The sequence below is a fragment of the Delphinapterus leucas genome, chromosome 19 (assembly GCF_059928025.1).
Source record: "Delphinapterus leucas isolate spDelLeu-1000000601 "Yukka" chromosome 19, BTC_Dleu_Yukka2, whole genome shotgun sequence".
NCBI classification, from domain to species: domain Eukaryota; kingdom Metazoa; phylum Chordata; class Mammalia; order Artiodactyla; family Monodontidae; genus Delphinapterus; species Delphinapterus leucas.
Window position 1 is genome coordinate 18,887,061 of NC_143147.1, and position 17,504 is coordinate 18,904,564.

The window sequence follows — 17,504 nt, forward strand, 5'->3', positions numbered from 1 at the left end:
CTAAGAGTGCTTTTTTCCTGCTGTTTCTGTTAACATCTTCCAAAATAGTGTTCCACGAAGTATATCTTGGGGACAGTGGTAGAAAGCAGCTCCTAGTTTGGCATTTTCAGATCCTAAGATGTGGCCTATTATTTCAAATGAGGCCACAAAAAAGCACCCCAGAACAAATGTAAAAAGTGGAAAAACGGAGGTCACCAAAACAGGAACAAGGTGGGAGAGGAGAAGACCAGGACTTTGTTTTGTAGTGTCTACTTAACATCCTGTGCTGGTCCTCGCCTGGCTTCCTCCTGAGTGAATTGCTCAGGGGACCATCGTGCCTCCGTGAGAGAGCGCTCGCTCATCCACAGGAGGAGGTGGAACCAAGAGTAGGGCCTAGTTACAGGCTGGCTTTGCTCTTAGTATCTGATTTTATTTCATTTGTATGCTCCATGCTGTTAAAACTTGGCCATATCTCCCTACTCCCAAACCTGCAGTGGGACGGTCTTTGTTTTCATGGGTAATAAAAGTCATTGCAAGTAATTAAACGGTGCAGAAGTATATAATGTAGAAAGTAATCTCTCTGATCCCGTGGTCTTCTTTATATAATTCAGGTGCTTTCATTGTTATTTCTTCTAAATTTTGATTTTTTTCTAAAATTTATGTAGGTATAAGGTGTGAATTAGGGAATTTAACCTGAGTTTTTTTTTTTCCCGGATGCATAACTGATTTTCTTTTTTATTTTATTTTCTTTCTTTATTTTTTTTGGCTGCGTTGGGTCTTCGTTGCTGTGCGCAGGCTTTGTCTAGTTGTGGCGAGCAGGGGCTAATCCTAGTTGTGGTGCATGGGCCTGTCATTGCAGTGGCCTCTCTTATTGCAGAGCCCAGGCTCTAGGCGCACGGGCCTCAGCAGTTGTGGCACGCAGGCTCAGTAGTTCTGGCTCGTGGGCTCTAGAGTGCAGGCTCAGTAGTTGTGGTGTACGGACTTAGTTGCTCCGCGGCGTGTGGGATCTTCCCAGACCAGGGTTCGAACTTGTGTTCCCTGCATTGGCAGGCGGATTCTTAAGCACTGCGCCACCAGGGAAGTCCCAGTTTCTGTTTTCTTGATGACCTAAAGTCTAACTATATTATTATTTCCAGATGAATAACAGTTTATCATTTATTCAAATATATATTAGAATATATATACTAGTGTGTATACACACACAGACACACACAGACACAGACACACACACACAGACACACACACACAAGTGGAAATCTAGTTTTGTTTCATTGATCTGTTTGTTCCTGTGCCAGTACCATAGTGGAAGGAAGCACAATTTTTAGCATTATGCAAATAAAAAGTTCAAAACAGCAGAAAGGGATCTAAAAAATGAAAAGGCAGTCTCCCTCTCCTCTCCCACCTCTAATGTCTCTTTCCAAAAGCAACCACTGTTAATGGTTTTTCACATATTCCTTCAAAATATTCCTACGCATATACCAGTGTAAACGTTTTCAGTGAGATTGAATTGTTTGCAGTGTTCCACCCCTTGCTGTTTCATCTGGTAGACCTTAGAAAAGTCTTCTACTAGCAGCACCTGCAGATCTACCCCGTTCTTTTTAACAGCTCCATAGTATACTGTGTTACATGCGGGATGTGCCAGAGTTTACTTGTGAAGTCCCCACAGGTAGATATTTAGGTTATTTCCATTTCTTTTTTTATTACAAAGAAAAGGCGCGACAAACATCTTTAAACAGGTATCCTGGCACGCTTTTCAAGTATAGTGATGGGTAAGTTCTCAGCACAATTACTGACTCAAAGGTTATGTGCATTTAAAGTTTCGATATATGGGACATCCCTGGTGGTCCAGTCGTTAAGACTCTGCGCTTCCAGTGCAGGGAGCTTAGGTTCGATCCCTGGTCAGGGAACTAAGATCCCACATGCCACGTGGTGCAGCTTCTAGAAACAAAATTAAATTAAATTAAATTAAAAATTTTTTAAAACATAAAAAGTTTCAACGTATGATGTGCCTTGACCTGCAAAAAAGTTTACCAGTTCTCAGTCCCACTTAGAATATATGTAAGTGCCACTCTGTGCCCTTGCCACCACTGGGCATCATCAAATTTTAACTTTTGCTAATCTGACCGGTGTGGAAATGGTATTCTGTTTTTGATATCAGCCTTCTTTTTAACCTTGCAGTAAATTTTGATTATCTGATAGGGCATTTTCATTCTTACTTTTTTTAAAATTATTGATTGTGTTTTTTCAGGTAATTCATAGTATCAGTTTTTCAGAATCCCAAAAGAAACCTTTTGGGGGTTTAATTTAAATGTACAGATTAAGTTGGGGAGAATCATAATCTTTATAGTATTATCTTCTTACTTAGAAATATGGCATTTCTGGCCTCTCGCCTTCTGAGATGGCCCACACTCTGTGGAGTGTGTTTCTCTCTAAATAAATCCACTCCTTACCTATCAAAAAAAGAAAAAGAAAAAAAAGAAAGAAGTATGGCATTTCTCCACTTGCTGAGATTTTTTAAAACACCCTGCAACGAGATTTGTAATTTTCTTCAGAGAGGTCTTAATTTACAAAGATTTTAATTTCCAGCTGTATTATATTTTGTATTTACATTTTTATATTTTTTATTGCTACTCTGAAAAATACCTTTTTTCCCCCTGACTGATTATATAGAGTTTGTGTTTAATTGGTTGTTTTGAATATTTATCTTATCTGCCATCTTACTGGACTCTTTTTTAATAGCTTTTCTGTTGATTTCAAAATCCTGTCTGCACAGAATGGTAATTTGGAGTCTTTCTGATACGCTTTTTCTCATCCTTACGTCTTTGGCTGGAACTTGTGGGGCTCCCAGCAGTTACCTCTGGGCCTGACTTTCATGGGAGCTTTGCATGCCCTCTGCCTGCCTCACAGCCTGCCCTCGGTCCCACTCCCTGCCACTCTGCCTCTGGGTGGTCACTGGGGCTTGGTTGGGGTCCCGTCCGCTTCTCATGGAGCCCTTTATCTTTCCTGTCTGGGACGATCAGCTTTTCTGTTGATCAGAATCCGTCTGCTTTATTTGTTTCAGGAATTCCTTTATACGTTGGTCCCTTTATTATACCATTCTCTGTTTTTCAGTGCAGCTACATTTATTAATGTATCTTATTTACAGACACATGTTGTATTATTGCACTTTTCTTTATTGGGTTTTGCAGGTACTGCATTTTTTACAGACTGATGGTTTGTGGCAGCCCTGTGTTGAACAAGTCTGTCAGCACCATTTTTCCAACAGCATTTGCTCACTTCATGTCTCTGTCACGTTTTTGGTAATTTCTGAAATATTTCAAACTTTTATTACATTTGTTATGGTGATCTGTGATCTTTGATGTTACTCTTGTAATTTTTTTTATTTTAAAATTAAGGTATGTACATTGTTGTGTTAGACATAATGCTGTGACACACTTAATAGACTACAGTATAGTGTAAACATAACTTTTATATGGACTGGGAAACCAAAAATTTGTATGACTCACTTTATCATGATATTTGCTTCATTGTGGTGGTCTGGAACCGAACTTGCAATATCTCTGAGGTGTGCCTTTGAAGGAAAAGAAAGAAGTAAGTTTGCTTAGGTGTTTCCCTGTTGTTGGGCTCAGGAGTTGTGTCCAAGTTTTCATTATTATAGGTGACTTGTAGTCCCTGCTTTTATACTTTTTTTTTTATAGCAAATAAGATCCCACTTCGGTTGTAACAGCCAAGACTTACATTGACCATCTGTAAGCTATTGACTGACTGAGCTGGGCTGACCTGACTGGGTTAGACCAGTGTCATTGTAGTCAGGAGACTTCGTAAGGGACCAGTCTGTGAGGAGGAAGAGACTTAAATGGAGCCATGGTTACACTGTATAAATTCATGTGCTGCTGGCTTGGGCCAGAGCCTTGTCTTTCTTCTAAAAGATGCCCATCTAGTGCCAGACCTTCCGCATTTCCTGTTCAGCCTCCTCTGCCTGGATACAGGACATGCCAAAGCTTGCAGAGATCCAAGGACAGTGGGTCATGTCACAGGGCCAGTGTCCCGGCCAGAAAAGGACTAAGATGGGGCCAGCTGGACACTAGCATGGGGGAAAGTGCCCCTGTGGTTTCTCTTGTTTTCATCTCCCCGGCTACAGGCTAGTGAGCGCGGATTCAAATAACCTCTCTCAGGATAACATCTGAACTTTGAATTTGATTGTTGGAGGGATGAAATAAGCAGATGTGAATATCTAAATTGGCCAAACTATTTAGGCCTAATTAGACATTGAGAAAGGAGCATTCCGTTCAGCCAAGCCCAGCAGTCTAAAATTGTCTGTACTAGTATATTTAGTCTGTGCACATTTTCTCTAATATCCATACAAGGAGGGATATTTGGTTAAGATCAGGCTTTAGGTATTTTGGGGTCTCCTATCCGTAATTATAACCTTGCAATAGTGCCAGAATTTTACCATTACTTTAAGAACAGCTCTAGTAAATGGAATCAAGGGAATCTTAATCACTTCAGGAAGGGCAGTTGTTCAAATGTCAAGAGTTCAGGAGGTAGCTGGATGCACCTAAATAGACAATTCCCAACTCCAGTTGACTTTATTTTGATTAGTGGAAGGACGTTTTGAAAAGTATGTAAGTAATACATAGATAACGCTCTCAGAGTGAGATCAGAGTGAAAAGTGAAAATATGCTTTAGTCACAACCTTGCCCCATCCCGTGCCCCTCCTTAGAAGCTGAGGTCAGCTGGCTTAGCATGTATCCTTCCAGACCATATTCGGTGCTTTTGTAAATATTCACATATGTACATATACAAGTACATGGGTTTTTGGGTTTTGTTTTGTGTGTGTTTTACGTAAACAGGATCATAACTTCTACCATTTGTGATAATTTATGCCCATTTTCAAGGAGCCAGTGTCAGAGACAAAATGCTGCTGTTGAATGCAGGTTTGGGGGGAGAGGGAGAGGCAACACCTTGGGTTAATGTGTGTTTGGGGAAATCAATAACTTAAATTTGTGTAGGTCATTACACTTTGTAAAGCTTTCTCCAGAAGTGGACTTAAACACATTTGGTAATTGCCCTTCAATGCCAAATAGCTTTCCAGAAAGATTGAACCACATTACGTGGTTATCAGCAGCGTGAACGAGCCTGGGATCTCTGTTTTTACTTTGTTTGCTTAATGGGTATATAATTGTAGCTTTACTTTCCTTTTTATTATTTTTTTTAATATCGGCAAGACCATGTATTTTCCCATGAAATGAGATTTTTTTTTTTTTTTTGCAATCAGAACAAATTTAATTTTTTTCTTCCGGCTTTACTGAGATATAACTGGCATACAGCACTGTAAGTTTGAAGTGTACAACATAATGACTCTATTTACATACATCATGAAGTGATTACCACAATAAATTTAGTGAACATGCATCATCTCCTATAGATATAAAATTAAAGAAATAGAAAAAAAATTTTTTCTTGTGATGAGAACGCTTAGGATTTACTCTTAACAGCTTTTCATATACAACACATTTAATTTTTGATTAAAAAATTGAATAGGTAAAGATTATGATACTTCTTGAGTCACATCTGGAAGCTCAAGATATACCCGACAATGTAGAATAGAATTATCTAGAGATAAATTCAAAAGACAGATCCAGAAGTTATAACATGAAATAAAGGAGTCTGGAGGTAGAAAAGAAATAAGTAGAGAAGTAATCGTCTTTCTGAGTCCCAGGCAGGATTAACGTAAGAATATATGTGTAGACACACGTTGATGAAATTCCTGAAGTCCAAGGATAAGGACGAATCTTAAAGTTTTGAGACCCAAAGAACAGATTATTTATTTGCAATGGAAAGAGAATCAATTAGCTTCAGACTTTTTTTTTTATCAGCAACACTAACAGTTAAATTCCTGGAGCAACATTTGTAGAATCCTGAGGGAAGAAGACTAAGGCCCCAAAATCACTAACCAGGAAAAGACATCATTCATTCGTCAGGGCAAAATAAACATTGTCAGAAGTGCAGGCATTTAAGAAGTATTCTGTCCATGCACTTACCTGAGGACAGCACTTGGGGAAATACTCTATCAAATGACAGTTGGTTCAGAACAGAAATCCCAAGATAGGGAAAGACAAAAAGGAGAGGAATAATGGGAGCAGCGAATCTTGCAATATATATATTATTAAAGTTAAATAGATAATAATGATGTGACTAGGACTTTGTAATATAAATGCTAAGTAGGGACTTTTGAAATAGAAGAGTCATCCTTTAAAGAAAAACGTAACGGTAACCTAGAACTAAAGCTTCTATCCTGTTTGGGGTTGAGGGAGGTGTGAGCAGCTATAGATGTTTGGTGCATGTGTGTTAAAAATACATGTAGTATAGAAATACATGTTGTATAAAAAAAATACATGTATAACATTTGTTTAAATTAATTTATTTTTGGCTGCGTTGGGTCTTCGTTGCTATGCACGGACTTTCTCTAGTTGCAGCAAGTGGGGGCTACTCTTCGTTGTGGTGTGTGGGCCTCTCATTGCGGTGGCTTCTCTTGTTGTCGAGCACGGGCTCTAGGAGTGTGGGCTTCAGTAGTTGTGGCATGTGGGCTCAGTAGTTGTGGCTCTCGGGCTCTAGAGCGCAGGCTCAGTAGTTGTGGCACATGGGCTTAGTTGCTCCCCGGCATGAGGGATCTTCCCGGACCAGGGCTCGAACCCATATCCCCTGCATTTGCAGGCGGATTCTTAACCACTGCGCCACCAGGGAAGCCCCCACATATTGTATAACATTATTATTTTCTTTTGATAGAATATATATATTTGAAGATGACTCAGGAATATATAGGCATGAGCTGATCTTTAAAGCACAGTAGGACTTCAAAACTGACAGGAAAGAAAGGCAAACAGAGGAATGACAGGGAGGAAAAAGGAACAGGAAAAAATGACAGGGACGAAAATGGCTAATTCAGCAAAAGTAAGAAGAAGGAAAGTGAGATTGTATTTAAGATGGAAGGAATAAAACCAAGTACATTAATTACTTCCCTAAGCGTGAATGCACTCAGGAGACAGAGACTGTCAGATGGGCTGAAAAGTCAGATTCAAATGTGTATTATTTGTTTTTTGTTTTTTGTTTTTTTTGCGGTATGCGGGCCTCTCACTGTTGTGACCTCTCCTGTTGCGGAGCACAGGCTCTGGACGCGCAGGCTCAGCGGCCATGGCCCACGGGCCCAGCCGCTCCGCGGCACTTGGGATCTTCCTGGACCGGGGCACGAACCTGTGTCCCCTGCATCGGCAGGCGGACTCTCAACCACTGCGCCACCAGGGAAGCCCAAATGTGTATTATTTGAAGAAACACTTGTAAAACAAGATAACAAGCAATTTGAAAAATAAATAGACAGAGATATTGGGAAAATGCAAACAAAAATGAAGGAAGGGTGGCAATTTTCATATTTGAAAAAGCAGAATTCAGTGTCCAAAACAATCAGGACAAAGAGAGGCATTATGTAGTGTCCTTCCAATCGCTCCTGGATGGCATCTGGCACTTTCTGGTCTTAGGGCAGTCTCGTTGTCTGGTATTAAAGATGAAGTCTGAATTAAAACAAAACTTGAATTTTTTACAACAGCAAATTAAAGAAGAAAAAAGGTTATATGAAAAATGCTACAAAGGCATTTGATAACACTTAGCAACTTTTCCTAATAAAACTTCTAAGTAGGTTAGGAAGGTAAGGAAGTTATTGCATAATGATAAAGACATTTACCAAAAATTTTTAGCAAATATACTAAATGGCAAATTTCTGAGGCTGTTTCCTTAAAATCAGGCACAGGAGATACTTACTCTTAAAAATATGATTCATTATTTGTAGAGATCTGGTCTGATGAAATAGATATGGGTATGAAATAATTTTGTAATATTAGAAAAGCATAATTTGTCTGTAATTGTAGAGGTCTCAAAAACCCATGAGAATCTAGTAAAAGATTACTAGAATTAAAAAGAGAATTTATAAAGTGGTATAAGAATTTATAAGAAGTTATAAAGTTACATAAGACACAAACTGATAAGTTGGGTTTTGTTTATGTTTTTCTTATTGTTTTTATTTTTAATATGAGTAGTAGCCAGTTAGAAATGGACAGGGGAAAATATACCACTTATAATACACACTTAATACATTTAAATTTAACAAAATGTTAACCTAAATAAAAGAAATGTGAAATCTTACTGAAGGACACAAAGTAAGATCTGCACATATGGCAGGCCACACCAAGTTCCTGAATCAGAAGGCTTACTGTCATAGCTACATAAATTTTTCCTAAAATAATATTTCCGTGCATTGCAGTTTTCTTTTTTCATTTGAATCTATTATAGATATATTCACTTACATGAATCTATAAACATTTTCTTCAAATTTTTTTAATTTTTAAATTTAATTTTATTTATTTTTTTATACAGCAGGTTCTTGTTAGTCATCCATTTTATACACATCAGTGTATATATGTCAATCCCAATCTCCCAGTTCATCACACCCCCCCCCCCACCCCCTGCCACTTTCCCCCGTTGGTGTCCATACATTTGTTCTCTACATCTGTGTCCCAATTTCTGCCCTGCAAACCGGTTCATCTGTACCATTTTTATAGGTTCTACATGTATGCGTTAATATATGATATTTGTTTTTCTCTTTCTGACTTACTTCACTCGGTATGACAGTCTCTAGATCCATCCATGTCTCAACAAATGACCCAATTTCGTTCCTTTTTATGGCTGAGTAATATTCCATTGTGTATATGTACCACATCTTCTTTATCCATTCATCTGTCGATGGGCATCTAGGTTGCTTCCATGACCTGGCTATTGTAAATAGTGCTGCAGTGAACATTGGGGTGCATGTGTATTTTTGAATTCTGGTTTTCTCTGGGTATATACCCAGTAGTGGGATTGCTGGATCATATGGTAATTCTATTTTTAGTTTTTTAAGGAACCTCCATACTGTTCTCCATAGTGGCTGTATCAATTTACATTCCCACCAACAGTGCAGGAGGGTTCCCTTTTCTCCACACCCTCTCCAGCATTTGTTGTTTGTAGATTTTCTGATGATGCCCATTCTAACTGGTGTGAGGTGATACCTCATTGTAGTTTTGATTTGCATTTCTGTAATAATTAGTGATGTTGAGCAGCTTTTCATGTGCTTCTTGGCCATCTGTATGTCTTCTTTGGAGAAATGTCTATTTAGGTCTTCTGCCCATTTTTGGATTGGGTTGTTTGTTTTTTTAATATTGAGCTGCATGAGCTGTTTATATATTTTGGAGATTAATCCTTTGTCCATTGATTCGTTTGCAAATATTTTCTCCCATCTGAGGGTTGTCTTTTCGTCTTGTTTGTAGTTTCCTTTGCTTTACAAAAGCTTTTAAGTTTCATTAGGTCCCATTTGTTTATTTTGTTTTTATTTCCATTACTCTAGGAGGTGGGTCAAAAAAGGTCTTGCTGTGATTTATGTCTAAGAGTGTTCTTCCTATGTTTTCCTCTAAGAGTTTTATAGTGTCCAGTCTTACATTTAGGTGTCTAATCCATTTTGAGTTTATTTTTTGTGTATGGTGTTAGGGAGTGTTCTAATTTCATTCTTTTACATGTAGTTGTCCAGTTTTCCCAGCACCACTTATTGAAGAGACTGTCTTTTCTCCATTGTATATCCTTGCCTCCTTTGTCATAGATTAGTTAACCATAGGTGTGTGGGTTTATCTCTGAGCTTTCTATCTTGTTCCATTGATCTATGTTTCTGTTTTTGTGCCAGTACCATATTGTCTTGATTACTGTAGCTTTATAGTATCGTCTGAAGTCAGGGAGTCTGATTCCTCCAGCTCTGTTTCTTTCCCTCAAGACTGCTTTGGCTATTCGGGGAATTTTGCGTCTCCATCCAAATTTTAAGAGTTTTTGTTCTAGTTCCATAAAAAATGCCATTGGTAATTTGATAGGGATTGCATTGAATCTGTAGATTGCTTTGGGTAGTGTAGTCATTTTCACAATATTGATTCTTCCAATCCAAGAACATGGTATATCTCTCCATCTGTTGGTATCATCTTTAATTTCTTTCACCAGTGTCTTATAGTTTTCTGCATACAGGTCTTTTGTCTCCCTTGGTAGGTTTATTCCTAGGTATTTATTCTTTTTGTTGCAGTGGTAAATGGGAGTGTTTCCTTAATTTCTCTTTCAGGTTTGTCATCATTAGTGTATAGGAATGCAAGAGATTTCTGTGCATTAATTTTGTATCCTGCAAGTAAGAGTGATTTGACTTAGAATTAGAGAGCAATGTGCTCTCCAGAAGTGGGGGAACTGAGTCTTGCAGATTCGCTGCTGGGCATCAGGAAGCAGTAGTATTGCTGGTGGTCTGTCTAAACGAGGAACTCTTCCTAAGTATCACAGGGAAGACAGGACCAGGGTGCCAGCCTCCAGGAGAGGCAGCTGGCAGCTCTGCTCCCCCTCCTCTGCCCCAGGATTGGATTCTGGGTCTGGTTGGTCAACTCCTAGGACCTGTAACAGCTGCAGTCCTGAGTGGTCGGGGGACTGCAGGTGTGCTCTCTGGGGAGGCGTCTTCTCTGCAGGGTCTGGGAAGGGGGCTGGGCTAGCCCTGCCCAGAGCGCTGGCAGATGCTCTCGAGCTCTTGGCCTTGTTTCCTGGGTTTGACTAGTGTCCTACCCTGGGGTAAGTTTTTCTTTCTTTTTATTTTTTTCAGGAACAGTGAATTTATTTATTCTCTTCACGTGGTAATGGTTCATACTCATGATAACAGAATTCAAACAGTGCAAAAATCAGTCTCCCTCATGCCCCAGACCCCCAGTTGTCCTTTTTTTTTTTCCTCTGAGAAAACCAGGATTACCAGTTTCTTTTTTCTGCGCATTCTTCAAGAGAGAGTTTATGCATATAAAAACATCCTTTAAAATTGCAGATCGTAGTATATAATGTATACACTCTTCTGTATTTTGCTTTTTTTCATTTACTAATCTATCTTGGAGATCATTTTATATGAACTGGAAATCGATTTTATTCTTTTTAATGGATGGTTTGTTGTCCTGTGTATCTGTTTTGGGAGGTACCGTGATTTATTTAACTACACCATTATTGATTAACATTTAAGTTGTTTGTAGTATTTTGCCACTTGTGTATTGGAGCAGGTGTAATTTTGAGCAAAGATGAATGTGGTCAGGAATTTTTTTCCTCTCTTTAGAGCTGTGAGGTCTGAGATTGACGTTGGACTTCTGGGGTGGGAGAAAACACCACTGGCCCACTGTGGTTCTGCAGACCTTTTAGATTTCCTAGTCTGGGAAAGGCTACCAGCCTAACTCCTGGATTCTACACTGGGGCTTGGGGTCCTTTGCCTCCTAGGTGAAGAACTCACGGGTAGAGTAGCAAGTTAAGGACACTAGTACCTCTAGGTCAGGGGTTCCTAACTTGTTTGTTTGCCATAGACCCGTTTGGCGATCTGCTGAAGCCTAGGGACGCCTTCTCAGATAATTTCCCAGCATTTTATTGTGAACATCTTCAAACATATAGAAAAATTGAATTTTACACTGAACACCTGGCTTCTTCCATTAACATTTTACTATGCTTGCTTTATCGTATTTTTCCATCAGCTTGTTTTTAAATATATAAGTTTATAAAGAACCAGTTATATTGAAACAGTGATCAGAATATTAAAAAAAATTTTATGGAGATACATACTTCTTTATTAAGAAAGGAAAATGGGGAAATATGTGTAATTTCTACTGTTGTTAAGATACAGGCACTGCTAATACTCCTATGGTTTGTTGCCTACATTGATAATCGAAGGAAATGGTAAATTTCAGTTAAAGTGTAGTAAAAATAAATACGTAGCTATTTTTCCATCCAGCTTCACAGACCTACTCTGTTTAGGCTGGGTCACTTAAGAAAAAGCATCTGTTCTACCCCAGGCTTTGTACTTTTGCAGCCATCTATCAGTCACTCCAGGCTCCCTTAGCTGTTCCGTGGAGGAGGAAACAACTTGCCGGAGGCCATCAGCTAGTTTAAGGAGGAATCTTCAGTTCTAATGTTTTTCCACAGAGGCTTCATTACAGGCGGGCAGGGTGTAGGGCAGCGGCAGCTAGGGGGTAGTGGAGGTTCACAGGCGTTGCTGGGGAAGAGGCACAGGTGGAGCTCAGCACGTCAGGTTCCTGGGCTCTACCCACTAAGGGTCCTGATGCTCTAGTCCGGCTTGGGCTTGGGAATTGGCTTTTGGGGCAAGCACTCTGGGTGAGCTTTGATGTCAAGACCCACACCCTGCGAGATACTAGTCAATGAGACCAGGGTTTGTTCATCTGATAAGACTTTGTCAGTGGGTAGCGCTCAGCACAGACTTGGAGTCTTGATGACTGACAAGTTGCTTCAGGAGACAAATGTAACATAATGCTCTAGTAGAGTTATCTCTGTTGAAATCTTCTAGAAATACACACTCAAAAATAAAGGCTTAGTCACTTTACTCTTGACACTTCAAATATGCAGGCTAATGGGTAGAGGCAGGATGATCAGGAATCAACCTTCCCCCCTTCCTCCTTCCCTCCCTCCCCCCATCCCCCCTTCTCTTCTGGATGACCACTTATCTCATTATAGACCCAGTGGAGCAGGGTGGTAAAGCCTTTTCTGCCTTCATCGCCCTATAGGACAGATAAGGTGTGCACTCAGCTGCAACTCCCTGAAATATACAGATCGGATCCTGTCCTTTGGGAATTTAGAGGAGGAGAGGGATCCAGGAGGCCTTTGTGAAGAAGACAAAGCCCTGTAAAGGCTGAGCCTTGAAGCCATGAAGTACTGAGGAGAGACCCGCCTGAGCAGAGGCACAGGGGTTGGAAAGTGCGGGATGTGATAAAGCTGTCAGTCAGTTCCCCTGAAGCTGGTGTGCGTAAAGGGCTCGTGAGGCCAGAAAGGCAGGTGGGGATAGAGACTGCAACAAAGAGGAAGAATCTATGGGAGGACTGAGTGCAGGAGCTGTGGACGCCGCACCCACTCTCGGGTTTCACACGAGGATGTCCTGCTTGCTCGCGGTTCATCACTACGGTCCTGTGAACTCGAGGAGACAGAGGTGGGATGGACGAGGGCTGTTTCACGAAGGTGGGGAAAACCCCGCAGGGAGCACGAGCAGGACCATCTTGCTCTACCGTGTGCCATGTTCGTGCTGGCGCCGCTGTGTGGGTTTGGTTGGTTTGAGTTTGAATCTTTATCCTTTTCAGTGCCCAGTGAGCCAGCATTTGATGTTTAGTCTTTTAAAGTGACACCTCAGTGGAGTTTTTCCCCAGGTCACATTCTGAGAACTGAGTAATGAGTAAGAACCCATCACTTAAGACAGGACTCAGAAATGCTTCCTGCGGAGACAGGCTTCCTTCTTCTTGTTGACTCTTTGAAGCAACATTAGTATCTGCTATTTCTTTTTTTAAAAAATTTTTAATCTTTATTGGAGTATCATTGCTTCACCATACTGTGTTAGTTTCTGTTGTACAACAAAGCGAATCAGCCATGTGCACACACGTGTCCCCATATCCCCTCCCTCTTGAGCCTCCCTCCCACCCTCCCTATCCCACCCCTCTAGGTGGTCACAGAGCGCCAAGCTGATCTCCCTGTGCTCTGCGGCTGCTTCCCACCAGCCAACTATTTGACATTTGTTAGTGCATATATGTCAATGCTACTCTCACGTTAGCCCAGCTTCGCCCTCCCACCCCAAGTCCTTAAGTCCATTTTCTATGTCTACCTCTTTATTCCTGCGCTGCCCCTAGGTTCTTCAGAACCATTCTTTTTTTTTTAGATTCCATAGATATGCGTTAGCATATGGTGTTTGTTTTTCTCTTTCTGACTTACTTCACTCTGCTCACCATTGCTAATTATTAGAGAAATGCAGATCAAAACTACAATGAGGTATTACCTCATGCCAGTCAGAATGGCCATTATCAAAAAATCTAGAAACAGTAAATGCTGGAGAGGGTGTGATGAAAAGGGAAGCCTCTTGCACTGTTGGTGGGAATGTAAATTGATACAGCCACTATGGAGAACAGTATGGAGTTTCCTTAAAAAACTACAAATAGAGCTACCATATGACCCAGCAATCCCACTACTGGGCATATACCCTGAGAAATACTATTTCTTAAATGGACCAGTAATGTCTGTTAATGGAATGTGTTTATCAAAGCAGGACTCCTCAGAGCAAAAGAAAAATTAAAGGACGAATTGCTTCATGAAACCCTTTCCGTGTCACGCCTCTCCCACTCTTGTCCCTTCTAGGTCATCCAGGATATTTCGGGCTCTGAAGGAGGGCTCTCCTTGCCTTGTGATGACTTCCTTTTGTGCCCTAGGACAGATTCAGATTTCCTATGTCAGGCCTCGTTTGAGCCCTCCTCTCCTCTGGGGTGGGAAATTGAACCTCGTTTGTTAGGTGTAAGTAACCTCTGAACCTCTCCTCCAAGGACGTTATTTGATGAGATTTGTATTTTATTTCTCTTTTGCTTCCTTTTAATTTTTTGGAGAATATTTTTTGAGTTCATTTAATAATTTCCCATCACTTCACTGCAGCTACCTTAAATCATCCAATGAGACAGTCTTACGAACCAGATGAGACTGGTCAGTCCCTTCACTGCCAGCCCCTTTCTTTAAGGTGGACGACAGTCATTATAATGAAGCGTGATGTGGATGCCTTTGGGGGAGGAGAGGGAAGGGGGCTTTGACTACTTTGAGAACTAGCCATTCACCCCTGACCCCTGACTTACTACTTGCTAAGCTGATAAGCATTCGCACAGTAGTGGTGGCGAAGATCATTTGAACAGGGTGCCTGTTGAGACGGGTTTAGGTAGAGACTGGAAAAACCACTCAAAGACAGCAGGCAGTTTTCATTCAAGTGGAGAATTCATCTTGGATTTGGAAACATCCCTGACTTGAACTTCTAATGATGCAAACGTAAAAAGCAAAGACTCTGGTACTTCCCTGGCGGTCCAGTGGTTAAGACTTGGCACTTCCACTGCAGTGGGTGCAGGTTCGATCCCTGGTAATGGGAACTTCTGCATGTGCGGCCAGTAAAGAAGCAAAGACCCCTTGTCCCACTTCGGGTATGATGGGAGTCGGAGCTGCACTTGGGGAGGGGAGCCGGCCCCGCGGTACGGAGGTAGGCTGCGGATACTTGGGCTTGCAGCTCCAGGGAAGCGCTTTTCACGTTGTTTTGACCGTGACCCACAAGAGTATATTACACGTCATTATACGCACACACATACTTCAAGCAAACACTTCACCAAACTGTCTACACTTACTTCCGTAAACACACTCTGATATTTTCTTTTTGTGAGTATGCTGGTTGGAACCCAGTAAACTGATGTCCTGACCCACTGATGGGTTTGATCTAGCCTGAGAAGCTGTGAGGGAGCCCACAAGGAGGGGTCTGGCCCTGGCCCTGAGAGCAGCGCTTTCCCCTTTGGATGTCCCTCGTGGTCTGTAAAGCACCTGGATAGTTCTGTCAGAAACTGCAGCCTGGTCTTGGCTGGGCCGTGGGGGGTTCAGGAGGGGCTGCCCACACTGGAGGGCAAACAAGAGCAGGTTGGTGGGCCTCCTCATAAGGCGTGGTGTCACTCCATTGAGGCTGCATCTCCTCTGAGTGCTGGAGAGCTGTGTGAGGGGAGGGCTGAGGAAGAGGCTGGCAGGAGAGTGAGGAAGGGAGGCCTGGTGACAATTCCTAAGCCTTTCCCCCAGGATGATGTCACCTTCCAAAATCCCCAGCCATGACTGGAACAGGGCGGCAGCGGAAATCTCCCTGTTTAAAACGTCAGGCCTGAGTTTCACTCAACAAATATGTACTGACATATTATGTAGCAGTCATAGCGGTGGGCATGGGATGCAGAGATGTCCAAAGGCAAGTTCCCCGCCCTCCTGGAGCTTACGGTCTTAGTGGGGGACACAGACAATAACTAAATAAGATCATATTCAAGAGTGACAGGGGCTCTAAGGGAATAAGAATGGGTAATGGGATAGAAAGTGTTTGGGGTGGAGGCGCTTTTGGTGGGTGGTAGTAAGAATAGGACTTTTTTTTTTTTTTTTTTAAGGAAATGGCATTTGAATTGAAATTGATGAACAGTTGCAAAAATCTGTGCTTCCGAAATGGCATCTTGAGAGCAAAACACAGATTTGCAGGTCCCATCGTAGCCTTAAGGGAATGAAAATATTTGGGGCAGGGCCCAGGAATTTGCATTTTTCTTCCAAATGATACCCATGCTCACTAAAACTGGAGACGTGCTGCCCTGGGACTTTTACTTTGAGAGGAGGTCACACCTGGTGAACTTTAGGGTCCCTTCCAACTCCCAACTCCCAGAGCCTATGGTTCAGGGAAGGGAACTTATTCCTGTGTGAGAGCCAGGCTAGGGAGAGGAGCAGGACCACGTCCGGTCAGACTGCAGGATGGCAGCGAGTGAAATGCGGAAAACGAGCGTGCACAGCCCAGCACACACGTGCACACGCACACCGAGCTCACCCAGGACCCCGCCTCTCGATGGCTGTCCCACGTTCTGAACCTGATCTTCTCAGAGGTGTCCTCATCTGTGTTCCCACTGCCTCTAATTTAATTCCACCGTCCGTGAGGGGTTGCAGATTCAGCAGCTTAGGTGAGGTCCATCTCTTGCTTTGGGAGCATTTCCACAGCTGGCCCCCGCCCTCTCTCCAGGCATCTTTAAGATCCCAGGCCTCGGCTGCCTGTCTCCCCATCCCCACCCCACCCAGCCTCCCTGCCCTACAGAGTTCTCCGTGCTCTGGCCACTGGGGCGTGCCTGGCAACTGACTCCCCCGGAGTGTGGGGTTTAAACGGGCCGGCCGCAGCTGCTGCAGTAGGAACGCGCACTTCATCCCAGCCCCCATCCTGTGAGGGGAGGCCGAGGGTTGCCCCAGGGAGCAAGAAAAATCAAGAAACCTCTTTGTATCTTTATGTCAATGCTCTTTATCCCGTCTTCGCCTCCACTTCCTGTGTTGTAGGTCCCCCTCCCCTGGCCTCAGTTTCCCCGGCCATTCAATAGGAGGAACCCCTGGATTTCTTTGGGGGCGGAGAAGGGGCGTTGCTTCCAAAGGAGACCCTCTTCTCACCGCACCCCTCCCGGGCGGCGATCGCCGGGAGGGCCCTCGCAGGTCAGTGGCCGGGCGGCGGCCCGGCGGTGTCACTGTCACAGGCAGGGGAGGAGGCAAGGTCGCAGTCTGAGGCCCCCGCCTGGCCTCGGGCGGCGCTGCCGCGGCCTCGCCAACCGCCGGACCCCGCCCGGTGAGCCGCGCACCCGGGCGCAGCGGTGCCCACACTGGAGGCCGGGCGGCGGCGGGGGCGGCTCCATGCGGTACACGTGTGGCGACGCGATCGCGGGCCAGGTGAGCCGGCGCCATGGGGCAGGCGGGCTGCAAGGGGCTCTACCAGTCGCTCTTCGACTACAAGACCGAGAAGTACGTCATCGCCAAGAATAAGAAGGTGGGCCTGCTCTACCGGCTGCTGCAGGTCTCCATCCTGACCTACCTGGTGGTGTGAGTTCTCCGGGGCTCGG

The 17,504-nt window shown here is 43.0% G+C and overlaps 1 protein-coding gene across 1 annotated transcript in view; it reads left to right on the top strand.

Annotated features, from left to right (window-relative positions):
* Positions 1–16: 16 nt before the first annotated feature.
* P2RX5 (purinergic receptor P2X 5) overlaps positions 17–17,504 on the top strand; it is a 33,291-nt gene continuing 15,803 nt past the window's right edge. Inside the window, exon 1 of the mRNA XM_089900609.1 lies at positions 17–17,484. Coding sequence (XP_089756735.1) covers positions 17,348–17,484 — 137 coding nt within the window. The 5' untranslated portion in view covers positions 17–17,347. The remainder of the gene's footprint in view (positions 17,485–17,504) is intronic.